Source organism: Erpetoichthys calabaricus, chromosome 4, assembly GCF_900747795.2.
Source record: "Erpetoichthys calabaricus chromosome 4, fErpCal1.3, whole genome shotgun sequence".
NCBI classification, from domain to species: Eukaryota; Metazoa; Chordata; class Cladistia; order Polypteriformes; family Polypteridae; genus Erpetoichthys; species Erpetoichthys calabaricus.
Genome location: NC_041397.2, coordinates 324,144,800 through 324,160,617, shown reverse-complemented (window position 1 = coordinate 324,160,617; position 15,818 = coordinate 324,144,800). Strand labels below are relative to the sequence as shown.

General features: G+C 39.8%; 2 protein-coding genes across 5 annotated transcripts in view; both read right to left on the bottom strand.

The window, feature by feature from the left end:
• Nucleotides 1–15,818, bottom strand: part of LOC114643524 (tripartite motif-containing protein 16-like) — a 336,382-nt gene that overhangs the window by 38,910 nt on the left and 281,654 nt on the right. The gene's annotated exons all lie outside the window — the stretch shown is intronic.
• The window catches only part of LOC114643538 (E3 ubiquitin/ISG15 ligase TRIM25-like), a 42,537-nt gene that overhangs the window by 863 nt on the left and 25,856 nt on the right, over nucleotides 1–15,818 (bottom strand). The window contains exons 5-6 of one of the 2 annotated variants that reach the window (XM_028792115.2): nucleotides 12,964–13,044; nucleotides 4,346–4,412 (exon numbers count right to left, since the gene is read on the bottom strand). In XM_028792115.2, the coding sequence (XP_028647948.1) occupies nucleotides 4,375–4,412; nucleotides 12,964–13,044 (119 nt within the window). In that variant the 3' untranslated portion in view covers nucleotides 4,346–4,374. Of the gene's footprint in view, nucleotides 1–3,895; nucleotides 4,413–12,963; nucleotides 13,045–15,818 lie in introns of those variants that run through there. The other variant, XM_028792116.2, reaches the window with a different exon arrangement.

Here is a 15,818-nt window from a genome sequence, read left to right as displayed (position 1 = left end):
TCCTTTCCTCACAATAAACCCCTGATCCTCATTCTGCTCCTTCAATTCCAAGTCTTTCATTCTTCGATTTCCAATGGCCAACTAAACATTTAGGGGTCACCCCACAGGTCAGGGCTACATGGAATATGAAGATAAAAAATATAAATAATATGAAGTTCATGAAGACAATCATCATGGAGTGAGCTGAAGCTGCTCAGTCAGTAAAGGAGATGGTTCACTCATTAGAAATTAACTTTAAAATCAAAACTGTGTGTACAAAATAATAAGAAATGTGAAAAAGAAGAACTGAACTGGCAAAACTCTTTTCAGGACAGCATGATGATGGTTGAATGGTTGGAGCTGCGGCTTCACAGACTGAGCTTCACAACTTTAAATTCAGCGTTGTGTTGTTTTTGTGAGGTCTGCATGTTCTCCTCGTGACACTCCTGGTTTTCTTCACACATCCCACAGACGTGCATGTTGGGTTAACTGGCGACTCTGAATTGGCCTTGTGTGGTTGTAGCTGTGTGAGCAACTGACTTAGGCAAAATGCAGCCTGAACTGGATTAAACTGGTTTGACAATGTTGCATAAAAACAATTTAATGTAAACCCACCAAAACCATGATAACCACCCATCACAACTCTTTAAAATGATTATGTATATGTTTATTTTATTCAGTAGATTTCATTTAACATATTTATTGGAGTCAAGTGAACTCATTTGTCTTGGCTCACTCAGGCTAGTAGATTCTTTTGGTTTATTTAGATGCCGAAATGACTGAGAAACATCATAATACATGATCAGACATTTGCTATGTTTTACACAAGGCCAGCAGTTGTCATTTGTAATATAAAAAATTTGTGTATGAAATACATATGTGTTAAAATGTATATATGTATATATTTTATTGAGCATACCTGTATTGTGATGCATGAATCACTGCCTTGCACCCAAGAGAATACGGTGAGTCCAAAGGCTTTAAGAAAACCAACTTTTTTCCAATCAAACCAGGAACAGTGAGGGTCTTTATTCAAATAGGACCTACCACTTTAATACACACAGACACAGCAAACAACCAGTGACAGGACCTGTCAGTGGATGGGTTGGACTGTTCCCTGCATCAACCATTGGGTGACAGGCACGTTAATGCGGCGGGGCTGTGAACCTGCAGTTTCCTCAGTGATGAACAAGCAAGCTTTGCCTGCATTACCAGAGTTTCAGCACATAGTGTAACTGAGGTGTTGTCAGGGTCTCAGAAATCTCACTATATATATACAGGTAGTTCCCAGGTTATGGACCTCCGACCTATGACTTATGAACGGGTCGCAGCTGCGACGCATGTGCCTCAGTAACTGCCGCTCCATCATCTTCGGCCTGGGGACGTTACAGGTGGTGGCTGGAGGGGGACGATTTTGCTGCTCGCGTAGTGTAGTGTCCCTCAGGTGGTTCCAGGCGGCAAGTGGTTTCACTGCCCGCCCACCAGACATGGCTGCCTCGTTCGTTCTCAGTAGGCGGCTGGTAATGCTGCAAGCGGTGACCCAGTTATGGCTGAACGGAGGCCATTGAGGGTGAATGGGGTGGAGGGGGGTAACATTGTAGTGTGCATCGAATGGCTGCCTATTGAATGGGGGCATGTTCGTACTCAGTGGGCAGACGCTGCAGGCACCATACTGTAGTGGAGGTGACTGTAAGGTGGGCTGGTGATGAACTGCCCGTCGATGCCCCCATTCAATCGCAATAGCAAGCCTGCTTGTACTGTTACGTACATAGCAGGAAGTTGTCTCTTGTCAGTACATCAGACATGTTGACGACTGGTGCCTTCCTGCTGTGATAGCGCGTATAGTGCTGTGCAGAAGAGCTCATCTTGTTTTCACCTTCAACAATGTCTCTGAAACACAAATCTGATGCAAGCGCTGGTGATACAGTAAAGAAGAGAAAAACCATCACCATGGAAAATAAAGTAGAAATGATAAAAAGGTCAGAGAGAGGTGAAACTCCATCATTCATTACCAGAGCACTTGGTTACCGTTGGTCAACAATAGCATTTATTAAAATAATAGACCTGTTCCGACTTACATACAAATTCAACTTAAGTACGAACCTACAGTCCCCATCTCGTATGTAACCCGGGGACTGCCTGTATATAGGGGCCAGGACTCACTAGTAAAGGTGGTCAAATTTGGGGTTTAACCAGCACTTCAGATTGAATGTTTGCTTGGGGAGCTTGTGCAACATTATGTGTCCCTGATTGCAATAGTGGTGACTCCCTTTACCAAAAAAATTGCCCATAACCTGCCTGAATGACTATCGGCCAGTAGCGCTCACCCCGGTGTTGATGAAGTGTTTTGAGAGACTGGTCCGGAGTCATATCATGTCCTTCATCCCTCCCACCTTTGATGCACACCAATTTGCTTATAGGGCTAACAGGTCTACTGAGGACGCTGTTGTTGCTGCTCTCCATGCTACCCTGTCCCATCTGGAGCACCAGGGGAGCTACGCATGTCTCCTCTTTATTGATTTTAGCTCTGATTTTAACACCATCCTCCCTCCAAACTGGTGTGCAAGCTGTTAGCCCTGTGACTCCCGTATTCCACCTGTCTATGGATTAAAGACTTTCTGACAGACTGCACACAAAGGGTTAGGGTAGGCCCTCACATCTCCTTGGTCATCAGTATCAACACCGGTTCTCCTCAGGGGTGTGTGCTGAGCCCCTTGTTCTTCACGCTGTACACACGTGACTGCGCCCCCGCCTACCACAACAACACCATTGTCAAATTTGCAGATGACACCACTGTGGTGGGGCTCATCTCTGGGGAGGATGAGTCCACCTACAGGGAAGAAGTGGAGCGGCTGCCTGCATGGTGCACTGACAACAACCTGCTCCTGAACACAAGTAAGACCAAGGAGCTCATTGTGGACTTCAGGAAAAAGAAAATGGACATCAAATCACTCTACATTGGAAGGGACTGTGTGGAGAGGGTGTCGGACTTCTGCTTCCTGGGAGTCCACATCATGGAAGACCTGTCCTGGGCTGCGAACACAGCTGAGCTGGTGAAGAAAGCTCAGCAGAGACTTTATTTCCTGAGAGTTCTCGGGAAAAATAACATCCCCCAAAAACTGCTGGTGTCCTTCTATCACTGCTCTATTCAGAGTACCCTGTGCTACTGCCTTAGCGAGGGGTTTACCAGCTGCACAACAGCGCAGAAAGACTGCCCAGCTGATCATCAACTGCACTTTATAGCTCTCGCTGCCTCAGGAAAGCGGAAAACATCTTAAAAGACTCCTCACATCCCGCTCATGACATCAGGCAAAAGATAGAGGAGCATCAAAACAAAGACTAAGGGACTGAATAACAGTTTCTATCCTGTTGCTATTAGGGCACTGAATGCCATCTCATCACCTCCAATGCAGCAGTGCAATAGATGACATCTTATGCAGTAGTGTTCTACCTTATTCCTTCTTCTCCTTTTGTAATTATATTTATTTATATTTTGTCACCACAGGGACTGCACCTAATTTTGTTGTATTTGTTACAATGACAATAAAGATAAAGATATTCTGATGACAATAAAGATATTCCTGCGGTGGGTTGGCACCCTGCCCAGGATGGGTTCCATGCCTTGTGCCCTGTGTTGGCTGGGATTGGCTCCAGCAGACCACCGTGACCCTGTGTTTGGATTCAGCGGGTTGGAAAATGGATGGATGGATGGATAAAGATATTCTGATTCTGAAAGTATAGTATATTCTGGGGCAACCAAGCAAGGTTCCTGCATCAGCAAGTAACAGTAGGGCTATATAAATAGTTAAAAAATGTTTTTTCTTTTTTGGATCTCCATTCAAATACATTTTCTTTATCATTAAAGTCATAAATTGGTTGCTAAAATACATAAAGTAAGAACAATGGAAGAGGGGGCTCTATCCAGAGATCCTTGTTTAATGCCTTTTTTGAAAAGAGAAAACAGGTTTTAGTGGTGATGAACTGAATGTAGATACGGCTTTTAAATATGGTGATGATTGGAAGAAGCGATGTGAGTTGTCTTCTAGCAGCTTCTCTTCTACCTCAGAAGAAACACATATAGAAATATACACCTGCACCTTTACATCCAGATATAGAATTATAAAAAACATACATATACAAAATAATAATTTCTTTCACAGTTCAGTTTACTCTTAAGAGACTCAAGTCCAACAGGCTGCTTTGGTTGCTTCTGTATTTCTGTTTCCCATAAACAGTCACAGGACCACCATCAACACTCACAATGCACTTTCTGCTGGTTACACTTTCTTATCATAAATCTGTCCCGAAATATTAAAAGAGAAATTATTTCTATCTATTGATCCATTCAGTTAAAGCACAAACTTACATTCTAAAAACTCCTCTCTGCTCCGAGGTTCAGGAGGTTTTAGGGTGAGAATTGCGGGCTCCAGAACCTCAAAATAAAAAGAAAAGAATGGAAACTGTGAGGAACACACTGTGTAATGTTAGTCACATTCTTAAATACATATTATTTATACAATACAGTTAAAGCAATAAATTTCAGCTAAAAAACAAAACACGCTTCTGCAACAGCAAAAAAGAAACATCATAACATTTTTTATAGTTTGCCTATTTGACTGTGTGAGTGTCCATGTCCTGTAAGCAATCTGATTGGTCACTTTATTTTGTGTGCAGTTGGTCAGCTTGGTTTTGGTGGCACGTCCTGTAAAAGGAAGTGCAAGAGTATCTTATATATAATTTGCGTGCCTCCTCACTCACTCACTCACTTCCGTCAGAAGACGAATGAGCAGTCACCTTCTGAGCCGCTGCCCGAAAAACCTTACAAGACCGAAATCCAACCCCAACATCGCGGCAGGTGGTGGATTTAGCCTACGCATTTCCGGATTTCAAAATAATATGTAAGAACATATTATTATTAAGTACTTTCAGCGGGCGAGTGATGTGAAGGTGCAAGTTAAAGATAGGCCACATCAAGGGAAATTACTACCAAACAGTGAGAGTGTCTTCACAAAAAATGTAGTCTACAGAGAGATTTTACAACTTTAGTTGCATACTGACAGGCCTCCAGCATACAAACAAAAAAACGTTGTCATAGATAGCATGTATTTTTTAAATGTACAATATTTTTTGCCATGATAAAATCATACATATCCCAAACCTCTTAGTTAATTATCATTACTTACATCACTTTCTTATTTATTTCTTACTTATCATTTGTTCTTCATACACTGCTGACACAAACTCGTGCCAGTTTCATCTTACATTGTCGAAACGGGTTTTTTGTCTAGTATTGTATAAACCCAGGAGAAGACCCTGTTTGATTTACTACCTTTACCACCCCACTTCTTATTTTTAAATTTTTTTATTAATTTTATTGTAATCATTCCATACAAATAGATCAATTAATACAAAAAAGAATTGAAGACAAATCAAACCCCACCCTTGAGAAGGAGAGCATGGCCAAAGGAGAATTGCTAAGGGCTTTTTAATAGGGCAAAAATAAACAAAAAAAAAAGGGAAAAAAAATATATATAAATAAATAAATGGAGAAGGAAAAGAAATGTGGAAATAATTATTTCTTCTTATTCTAAAATATTATTGATTAGATCCTGCCAGGTTTTGAAAAAATTCTGTACAGATCTTCTAACTGAGAATTAGATTTTTTCCAATTTCAAATAATATAAAACATCGGTTTCCCACTGACTTATCAGAGGAGAGTTAGGATTCTTCCAATTTAACAAAATAAGTTTGCGTGCCAAAAGTGTAGTGAATGCAATCACCGTTTGCTTGTCCTTCTCCAATTCAAGTCCGTCTGGAAGAACACCAAACACAGCTGTTAATGGGTTAGGAGGGATTGTGATACCAAGGCTGTCTGAGAGGCACTTAAAAATTTTGGTCCAAAATGAAGTTATTTTGGTGCAGGCCCAGAACTTGTGACCAAGTGAGGCAGGAGCTTGGTTGCAGCGTTCGCAGGTTGGATCTTGCCCTGGAAACATTTTGGACAGTTTTAAGCGAGACAGATGAGCTCAATATATAATTTTTAGTTGAATAATTCTATGCTTTGCGCATATGGAGCTCGAGTGAATTCTCTGCTTTGCTACCTTCCACTCCTTTTCTGATATATTGATTAAGAGATCTTCTTCCCAATGTCCTCTTGGATCTTTGAAAGGAAGGGACTCTAATAAAATTTTATATAATGCGGAAATGGTGTTTAATTCCTCGAAACTGAGCAGTATTTTTTCCAGCATTGTGGAGGATTACGAGATGAGGAAAATTGGGCAGTTTCTGTTTAACAAAGTTTCTAATTTGAAGTTAGTGAAAGAAATGTGTAGCTGGGAGGTTGAATTTGGAACGTACTTGTTCAAAGGATGCAAAGATATTGTCTATATAAAGATCTCTGAGGAATTTAATCCCCAGTCTTTTCCAGGTATTAAAAACTGGATATGTTTGCTAGGGTTGAAAGAGGTGGTTCTCTTGCAGAGATTCCACAGATAAAAGATTTTCCATCTTAAAATGCTTTCTAATTTGGTTCCATATTCTGAGTGAGTGAAGCACAATTGGGTTATTAGTATATTTGCGATAACTTGCATTTATTGGAGCACAGAGCAGTGAGTATAAAGAAGTACTACAGGATTTTACTTCTATTGCGGACCAAGCCTGTGTATGTTCATCTATTTGTGTCCAGGTTTTTATGGCTTGTATGTTCGCTGCCCAGTAATAAAATTGAAAATTAGGTAAAGCCATGCCACCTTCTGCCTGAGGTCTCTGTAGGGTCGCTCTTCAGATACGTGGGTGTTTTGAGTTCCAAATAAATGAGATTATGGTTGAATCTAATTGCTTAAAAAATGATTTATTGATATATTGGAATGTTTTGAAATAGAAAAAGAAGTTTAGGAAGGATATTCATCTTAACAATGTTAATTCTTCCGGCTAGAGTGAGATGAAGGGTTGACCATCTATGCAAGTCTTGTTTAAGTTTTTCCATACAGACAGCAAAATTTTATTGATAAAGAGCTTTATGTTTACTTGTGATATTTACCCCTAGGTATTTAAACTGATCTGCTATGGTAAAAGGTAGGGTGTCCAATCTAATATTATATGCTTGTGGACTCACTGGAAAGAGTATACTTTTATTCAGATTAATTCTGAGACCAAACATCTTTTGAAATTCTGTCATATCAAATGCTTTTTCTGTATCTAGTGATAATAATATCTCTGGGGTGTTTGACTTTGCTGGTGAATATATAACATTAAACAAGCGTCGGAGATTGGAAGATAAGTGTCGGCCTTTAATAAATCCAGTTTGATCCTGTGATATTACCGAAGGCAGCACTTTCTCCATTCTTCTAGTTGTAATTTTTGAGAATATCTTAACATCATTATTCAGGAGTGAAATTGGTCTGTATGATGCACATTGTAACAAGTCCTTATTTTGTTTAGTTAAGACGGTGATTAATGCTTGACGAAAAGTTTGAGGTAGAATTTGATTGTCTCTAGCTTCTGTAAATGTTGCAAATAAGAGGGGAGCTAGCTGAGTGGAGAATTTCTTATAAAATTCTACAGGGTAGCCATTAGGGCCTGCTGATTTCCCGCTTTAAAGTTACTTTATAGCATCTAGTAATTCTGATAGGGTCAGAGGTTTATCCAGTTCCTCAGCACTTAAAGTATCTATTTGTGGTGTCTGTAATGTATGCACAAATGCATTAGATTGTGTGTTGTCTTCTTTGAACTCAATAGAATAAAAGATTTTATAGTAATCTCTAAATGTGTGCATTATATTTTTATGGTCAATGATTTCTTCTCCATTCGTGTTGGTGATTACTGGGATTGCATTGCGAACTTCTTGCTTGTGGATTTGTTGAGCTAAAAGCTTATTAGCTTTTTCTCCGTGTTCATAGTAATGCTGTCTAGACTTATAAATAAGTTGTTCAGTTTCTTTAGTTGTCAAGATGTTGAGTTCTGTATGCAGAGCCTGCCTTTTCCTATGAAGAGCCTCACTTGGACGCCTGGCTTGTTCTTCATCTATTCTAGTAATTTCGCTTCTTAGCTTTGACACTGTCTTGGTTTCTAATTTATTTCTGTGGGAAAGATATGAAATAATCTGTCCTCTTAAGAAGGCCTTTAGAGTTTCCCAGGGTGTTCCTGCAGAAACCTCTGAGGGTCACCCCACTTCTTGATATACATGCACAATCATGTCGGGGCATGGGAGCAGCGACACTGGTGCAACTGGTTTATCCTCTGGTGAAAAGAGTCCAGTATCAGTCTGAGTACATCCAGCAGATGCCAAGCCAGCCTTTTCTGAGTCAGCTGCTGTTCTTTATACTTTAAGTTACCACAGTCTTGAATTCACATTAATGAGTGCCAAACCTACTGGTCTATCAACAAAGAGTTGCACAAGGAATACCATGACTTTATTGTGTTCAACTCCTAAACAAAACACAACTGATAAGTTCCCGGGCTTTTGAAGGGCAAAATAGAAGTATTTTTAGAACATTAGAACAATCTAGATGAGAACAGGCCATTCAGCTCAACAAAGCTTGCCAGTCTTTTCCATTTAATTCTTCTAAAATAACATCAAGTTGATATTTGAAAGATCCAAAAACTCCTACTGTTCTGTGTAAAGAACAACTTCCTGATGTTTGTGTGAAATTTACCCTTAACAAGTTTTCAACTGTGTCCACATGTTGTTGATGAACTCATTTTAAAGTCACTGTCTCGATCCACTGCACTAATTCCTTTCATAATTTTAAACACTTCAATCATGTCACCTCTTAATCTTCTTTTTCTTAAACTGTAAAGGCTCAGCTCTTTTAATCTTTCCTCATAACTCATTCTCTGTAGCCCTGAATCAGCCTAGTCGCTCTTCTCTGGACCTTTTCTAGTGCTGCTATGTCCTTTTTGCAGCCTGGAGACCAAAACTACACACAGGACTCCAGATGAGGCCTCACCAGTGTGTTATAAAGCTTAAGCAGAACCTCCTGTGACTTGTACTCCACACATCAAGGCTCTATATAACCTGACATTCTGTTTGCCTTCTTAGTGGCTTCTGAACACTGTCGGGAACTCGATAGCTTAGAGTCCGCTACAACTCCTAAATCCTTCTCATAAGGTGTACTCTCGATTTTCCGACCACCCATTGTGTATTCATACCTAACATTTTTACTTCCTATGTGTAATTCTTTACATTTACTGACATTAAATTGCATCTGCCGCAAATCTCCCCAAGCCTGTCTGCTGTCCAAGTCCTTCTGTGATGATATAACGGATTCCAAATTATCTGCCAATCCACCTATCTTGGTATCATCTGCAAACTAAACCAGTTTTGCCAAATTATTTATATACAGTACAGTAAAACTTTGGATTGCGAGTAACTTGGGGTCTGGGAGTGTTTTGCAAAACAAGCTAAAATTTGTAATACATTAAACTAGCGAAGTCTTGCAATACGAGTAGTATGAATATACAGTACTTTGTCTGCTGAGCGTCATGTGATCACAACTGAGCCGATGGCTCAGCGTGCCTCACTTGTATAGTCAACATCCGTACGAGCAAATACTGTTTACTATAGCATTGTGACTACATGTGTGTGCTGTAACATGTGAGCGACACCAGTTTTATTTAGCTTGAAACAGGAACAGCGCAGTTATCTATTGTAGCGGGATCTGCCATATACAGTACATATACACAGACACAGCAATCAGGCAAGGTCAGGGTCAGGTTAATGGCCAAGTAATCCTGTGCCCTGCATTTATAATGTTCCTTGCATCACCCATCGACGGCAGGTGCTTATAGTGTGACTGCGGTCTTTTCGGATTCACTTTTACGGCAAACTGCTGCAGCGCTAGGAACCTGTGGTTACTTTGGGATGTTCTTCCGCATGTTGTCCCATTGGGGGGAATTGCAAAAGAGTTTAGAAACCTTAAAGTGCGTAAAACATTTTTTTTATTTTGTGTCCAAGTGTAGTGACTCTTCAGGCAAAAGCAACTGTCATTGGATAGGTTCCTTAAAGTCGCACAAAAAGAAAAAGATTCCATTGAGCCAACAGATAGCAGGGATTCTGTTAGCTAGAGTGAAAGTCATCCTATGCAATAACCCTCCTCTCTCTCGTATCCCTCACACCAGCCACGATTCTTTTCAAAGGTAAAGTGCAGATTATTTTTTTTATGTATTTTTACTTTATATTTTGTATTAATCATTTTTATATGAATAGTTTTGGGTTGTGGAACGAATCATCTGAGTTTCCATTATTTCTTATGGGGAAATTTGCTTTGATATACAAGTGCTTTGGATTACAAGCATGTTTCTAGAATGAATTACACTCGCAAACCGAGGCACCATTGTATATTAAACATAGAAGTGGCCCTAGAACTCACCCCTGCTGGACACCACTCTTAACATCAGCCAGTTCTGAGAAGGTTCCTCGCACCATCACCCTTCCTGTGTCAGAACCAATTTTTCCTACCATTAATTTTCCGGCGATGCACATCAAGCTTACTGGCCTGTAGTTGCTCTGATCTGCCCTGTCACCCTTTTTATATAATGGGATGATATTTTCCATTTTCCAGACTTCGGAATCTCTCCAGTGTGCACTGACTTCCTATAAATGTATGTTAAGGGTTTATATCTGTACTCACTATACCTCCTTAAGAACTCGAGGGTAAATATTATCTGGTCCTGGTGATTTGTTTGATTTCAGCTTATTTAATCTGAGCAACTGTCAGTATTTTTGAATTCCCCTTTACTATTCCTGATGCACTTGACCTCCTCCTTGACTGTTCTTTTACTACTAAAATAGTGAAAGAATCTCTTAGGGTCTTCTTTTGCCTTATCTGCTATATTCCTCTCCAAGTGTCATTTAACCTCCCTAATATACTTCTTAATGGTTGCCCTCATGTTCTCATATGACCTACAATTCACATTGCAGTTAGTAGTCTTTTTCGCCTCAGTCATCCGTATTTCCATTACATGTTCTTTTTTAAATCATTATTAACCCACTATGGAGTTGTTTTTTTTAATTTTCCACTAATTCCAAATTTAAGTATGTACCTGTCCTGCATTACATGTAAAATGTTTTTCAAGTCTGCTCCACTGCTCCTCGACTGTCTCCACATTTATCCTAGTCCATCGTATTTAGTCTTAACTGTTTCTGCTCAATATCTGCCCCACTAAAGTTAAACTTAACAGTTTTAGTCTTTGAATCCATACTCTTACAAAACACTGAGAACTATATTATATTATGGTCAGTTGACTCTGGCTGTCTAATCACCTCTACCCCCTCAATTCTATCCTAATTATTACAAAATACTAAATCCAGACAGGCTTCATCCCGTGTTGGTGCTTTAACATGCTGTGTTAACAAACAGGCATTGATTACTTCTAAAAACTCCTGCTCTTGTACTCCGCCATCTGTAAGGCTATCCCAGTTAATATTTGGATAATTTAAGTCCCCCATGACTATAATATCTCCCTGTAAACTTGCCTTTTTGATTTTACTAAAAAGATGTGTGTTAAAATTACTGTCTGAATTGGGTGGTCTATAACACACTCCTAAAATAAGACCTCTTTCCCTAAAGCTTTCCAGGCAAACCCACACCCTTCTAAATGGAAAAAAAGGTTTAAAAATTCCCACATGGTTCATTAGCAGCAACTAAAACACAAGTTTATAGGAGGAAAATGTATTTTTTAATTAAAATTCCCACACCACAGAAAACGATAAGTCTCAGCAACTCTCAGACAGTTCTTTCTTGTTTGCAAAGATGAAGTCAACAAATCAGTATGTTTCTTCAGACCTCCAAGCTCCAATCTCCAATCTTGAAACAAATTCTACAATGTCCAGTTCAACTGTTGTAGACACTTCAGAAAAGAATAACAGTTTCTTGACCCCTTTGAGGGTTTTGAACCGTTGCATGGTTCAGAAGAACTCAGACCCTCATTTTCCATCCCTGCATGCTTACGCTCGGGGACTCCCCTATCAGATAAAGCAGTTCAGCAGTGCCTCAAGCCCTCTTTTCTTCAAAAGGTTGCACTTAATTGACTCCAATTCCCCCACCATTTCTAGGGCAGAAGGATCATGTGGTGACAGAGGCTCACCCAGATGGGCCACAGTTATCATTACTTTTTTTCCTTTTTGAGATCTCAGTATTTCACTTTTCTTCTGAATTTTTGTAATGTTTGCTTACCATTTTGTTTCTTTGCCCAGTACCGTTCCTTTTCTCTTTACTACACATGGTAACATTTTTTTCATGTACTTATTTCTGTCCTGATTTTCCTTGAATCTGCACTGTGAAGGAAATTATTTTTACATATTTTCCTAATTTTTTTTCTACATTTATCTATCCATTTTAAAGAGATGTATGTTCATATAATGTATGATGTATGTCCATATATATATTCATATATATGATCTTTTGTTTTTGCTGGTATAACAAAAAACCTCCCAGAGGTGGGTAGGCTTGAATATGTGATGTCATTTTCCTCAAGTTTTTATCTCTTTCACAGTCTACTGGTTGATAAACACTTTTCTAGCTATCTTTCCTATTTTGGGCTATAATAACTGAACAAATGCTTTTGTTAGCCAGAGTGGTGAATGTAGAATTCAATTACATCTTTCGAATGGATCCATTGAATTAATTAAACATATAAATAATAACCCTTGGCAGAGTGACTTCATGACAATTATTTAAAAGAATTCCATGACAGTCCCAACCAAATGAGCCTTCTAAAGGACGTTGAAAACTTTTTGCCCTGGATTCTTTCTTTCCTCTATTATTTCATGTCAGTTCTTATGCCATTTATTTACTTTTTACTTCTATACTTATATTAGTCTCAGACGGAGATTCTGCAGTGGGAGGGCAGGTTACTGTGACAAAATCCCAGTGCACAAAGACAAGCACATTTCTAATTATTTTCAAAAGAAGATCAAACAGGCCAGTCCAGAGCACTCAGACAGGGGATTATCTAAATTCATGAAAAATTATTTTATCTCACCTTTTCTTATTGTTGGTGTTGTCCATCTCCTTCCAAAAGGCCTCCGTGTGGTCCTTAGTGGCACCCTGACCACTCTCCTAACTTTCATGGAAAACACACAAGAAGATCAGCAGTTAGTCAGTTAGTAATTACAAGGTTAAGAAATTTAGTCTAGACTTCATTATAAGTAAATACAATAGAAGTTAAAAAAGCTTTCCTGTCTGGTAAAGAGGTAGCAATGGACAAAAGCAGAAACTCAGAAAGTCCTAAAGAATGAAATCTACATCATAATGTATTGGTCCTGTTACTTCTTTCATTATGTAACTGACAGGCTGTTCTCGTTGCATTTCTAAGTTTAAACTAATTCCATCCATCCATCCATTTTCCAACCCGCTGAATCCGAACACAGGGTCACGGGGGTCTGCTGGAGCCAATCCCAGCCAACACAGGGCACAAGGCAGGGAACCAATCCTGGGCAGGGTGCCAACCCACCGCAGGACACACACAAACACACCCACACACCAAGCACACACTAGGGCCAATTTAGAATCACCAATCCACCTAGCCTGCATGTCTTTGGACTGTGGGAGGAAACCGGAGCGCCCGGAGGAAACCCACGCAGACACGGGGAGAACATGCAAACTCCACGCAGGGAGGACCCGGGAAGCGAACCCGGGTCCCCAGGTCTCCCAACTGCGAGGCAGCAGCGCTACCCACTGCGCCACCGTGCCGCCCAGTTTAAACTAATTGTACGATATAATACATAAAAGTATACATTATTCCATACAGAAGACACAAATCTGTCAATTCAGGTGACTTTTAGAGAGTTGTACTACTAAACTGGATAATTCAGTGTCAGCATCACTAAAAATAAAAGCAAATACAGCAGTTGTACACATCATTTAGGAAGAGGCACGAGTTTGGTGGCATTGACTGCTACGCCTACTTGGGAGTATTCTTTACAGAAAACAATGACACCAGAGCAGAAATGTAATGTTCCACCTAGGGAAAAGGTACAACTACACCTTTGGGAATATCATCAGCCCAAGTCAGTCTGATAGGCGATGATAAAAGCCATATAGAAAATAATCAGAAGACCAGCAGGTTTGTGTGGTAATGGAGTTTGAGTCATGACACTGAAGACAGGAGAATATTAAGGAGGAACTACAAGCTCAATAATATTGCTGGTATTGATGTATAGTAAAAACTCTTTCATTGACCCACTTTTGAGATAAAGCTCCACACCTAATCAATCAATATACTGCACATGCCACTTCCACTCCAGCCAAGCCCGTTTCTGTGTTTTGCTTTGGTTGATTTGTCTCCTTAACTCAACTGTAAAGGAGTTTCCATCACAAATCTTACTCCATATTATATATTTATCTCTAAAACACTACCACCCTACTTACTTAACACATATTTACTTGTCCACCTGTCTATCTAATCACAGATTTTCCACAATAAATCTTCGTCTGCCACTTTCTTCCTACAGGCCTGTGTGGTGGCAGTTTAACACCTTCTTGCTACAGTGCACCTGTGGTGGGCTGGCACCCTGCCTGGGGTTTCTTTCCTGCCTTGAACCCTGTGTTGGCTGGGATTGGCTACGGCAGACCCCCATGACCCTGTGTTAGGATATAGCGGGTTGGATAATGGATAGATGGATGGATGCTACAGTGCACTGAATTTATTGAAAAACTCTCCATGAAACTAATCAAATTCACTGAGGCAAATGAAAATTCAGTAAGCCATACCAAAGATTTTATTCTTTGAATTTGATTTTCATTTTTGATTTTGTGCTTTGGTTTTAGAAGCACAATTTTGGCCGTAATGACCCCCTGCCTTTCCATAACTAAGCTTGTGTTTTCATCTCCCAGTTGTTTCTGCTCACAGCAACTTCAAGGCCAGGACTAAAAAAACAAACTTGGGGTCCAAACCAGAGTCAAGAACTGATTGTCAAAACCTGTGACACCAAACCGAAATTCAAAGTTTTATTTCAAGGAGGGATCAAATCCAGAAATAACAGAGAAAGAAATCATTGGCAGTAAGTTTATGCACTAACAGATAATTTGGAGCTTACAAGAAGTAACTTTTCTATCATCACTTTGAGTGACATCAGCAACGCATACTTTTGGTACATGATGGGAGTGTTACCAAGGCAACAGACAATGCAAAGCTCTCAAAATGGCAGTGCCCATTACCAAACCAAGACACAGTTGAAAATAACGTTATTAACTTAAAAACTATTAAGGGTCCAACCAAGAAATATACATAAAAAATGGATTATCTCAGTAAGAAACATTCACAATAGATATAAAGACAATTTTTTGAGTTTAAAGAAAAACATTAAACACAGCAGAGCCACACCCCCATCTAGGGCATGGCCTCCAAATGTGCCTGTCAGATTCTTTAAGAAATTGAACATGAAGTATGGACAACAGACCAGGCAGATAAATGTCACTCATATGGACCCAAGATTGGTCCTTCAGGCCATAGTCCTTCCAGCAAACGAGATATTGCACATGGTTACCTTAACAAAGAGAATCTAAAATATACTGAATTAAATTCCTTGAACCATTCACAGAAAATCATGGCTGTGGATGCTTTTCCATATGATATTGGCTATGTCCAGCAGGTCTCAATATAGAAATGTGATAGGCTGAATAAGTCCTAAAGGGAACTGGCAAAGCCAAACCATAAGACACCAAACACACACATTTCCTGATGACATATGGGCCTATTGAAACGAGGTGCCAGTTTATGGGACGGACCCTGTTGGCAGATATCTCATGTGTCTATGCAAACTTTCAGCCTGACCTTGTAAACAATTCCTCTTTTATGATTCACATATCATTTGGCAGTGCCACCTGATATCTTTA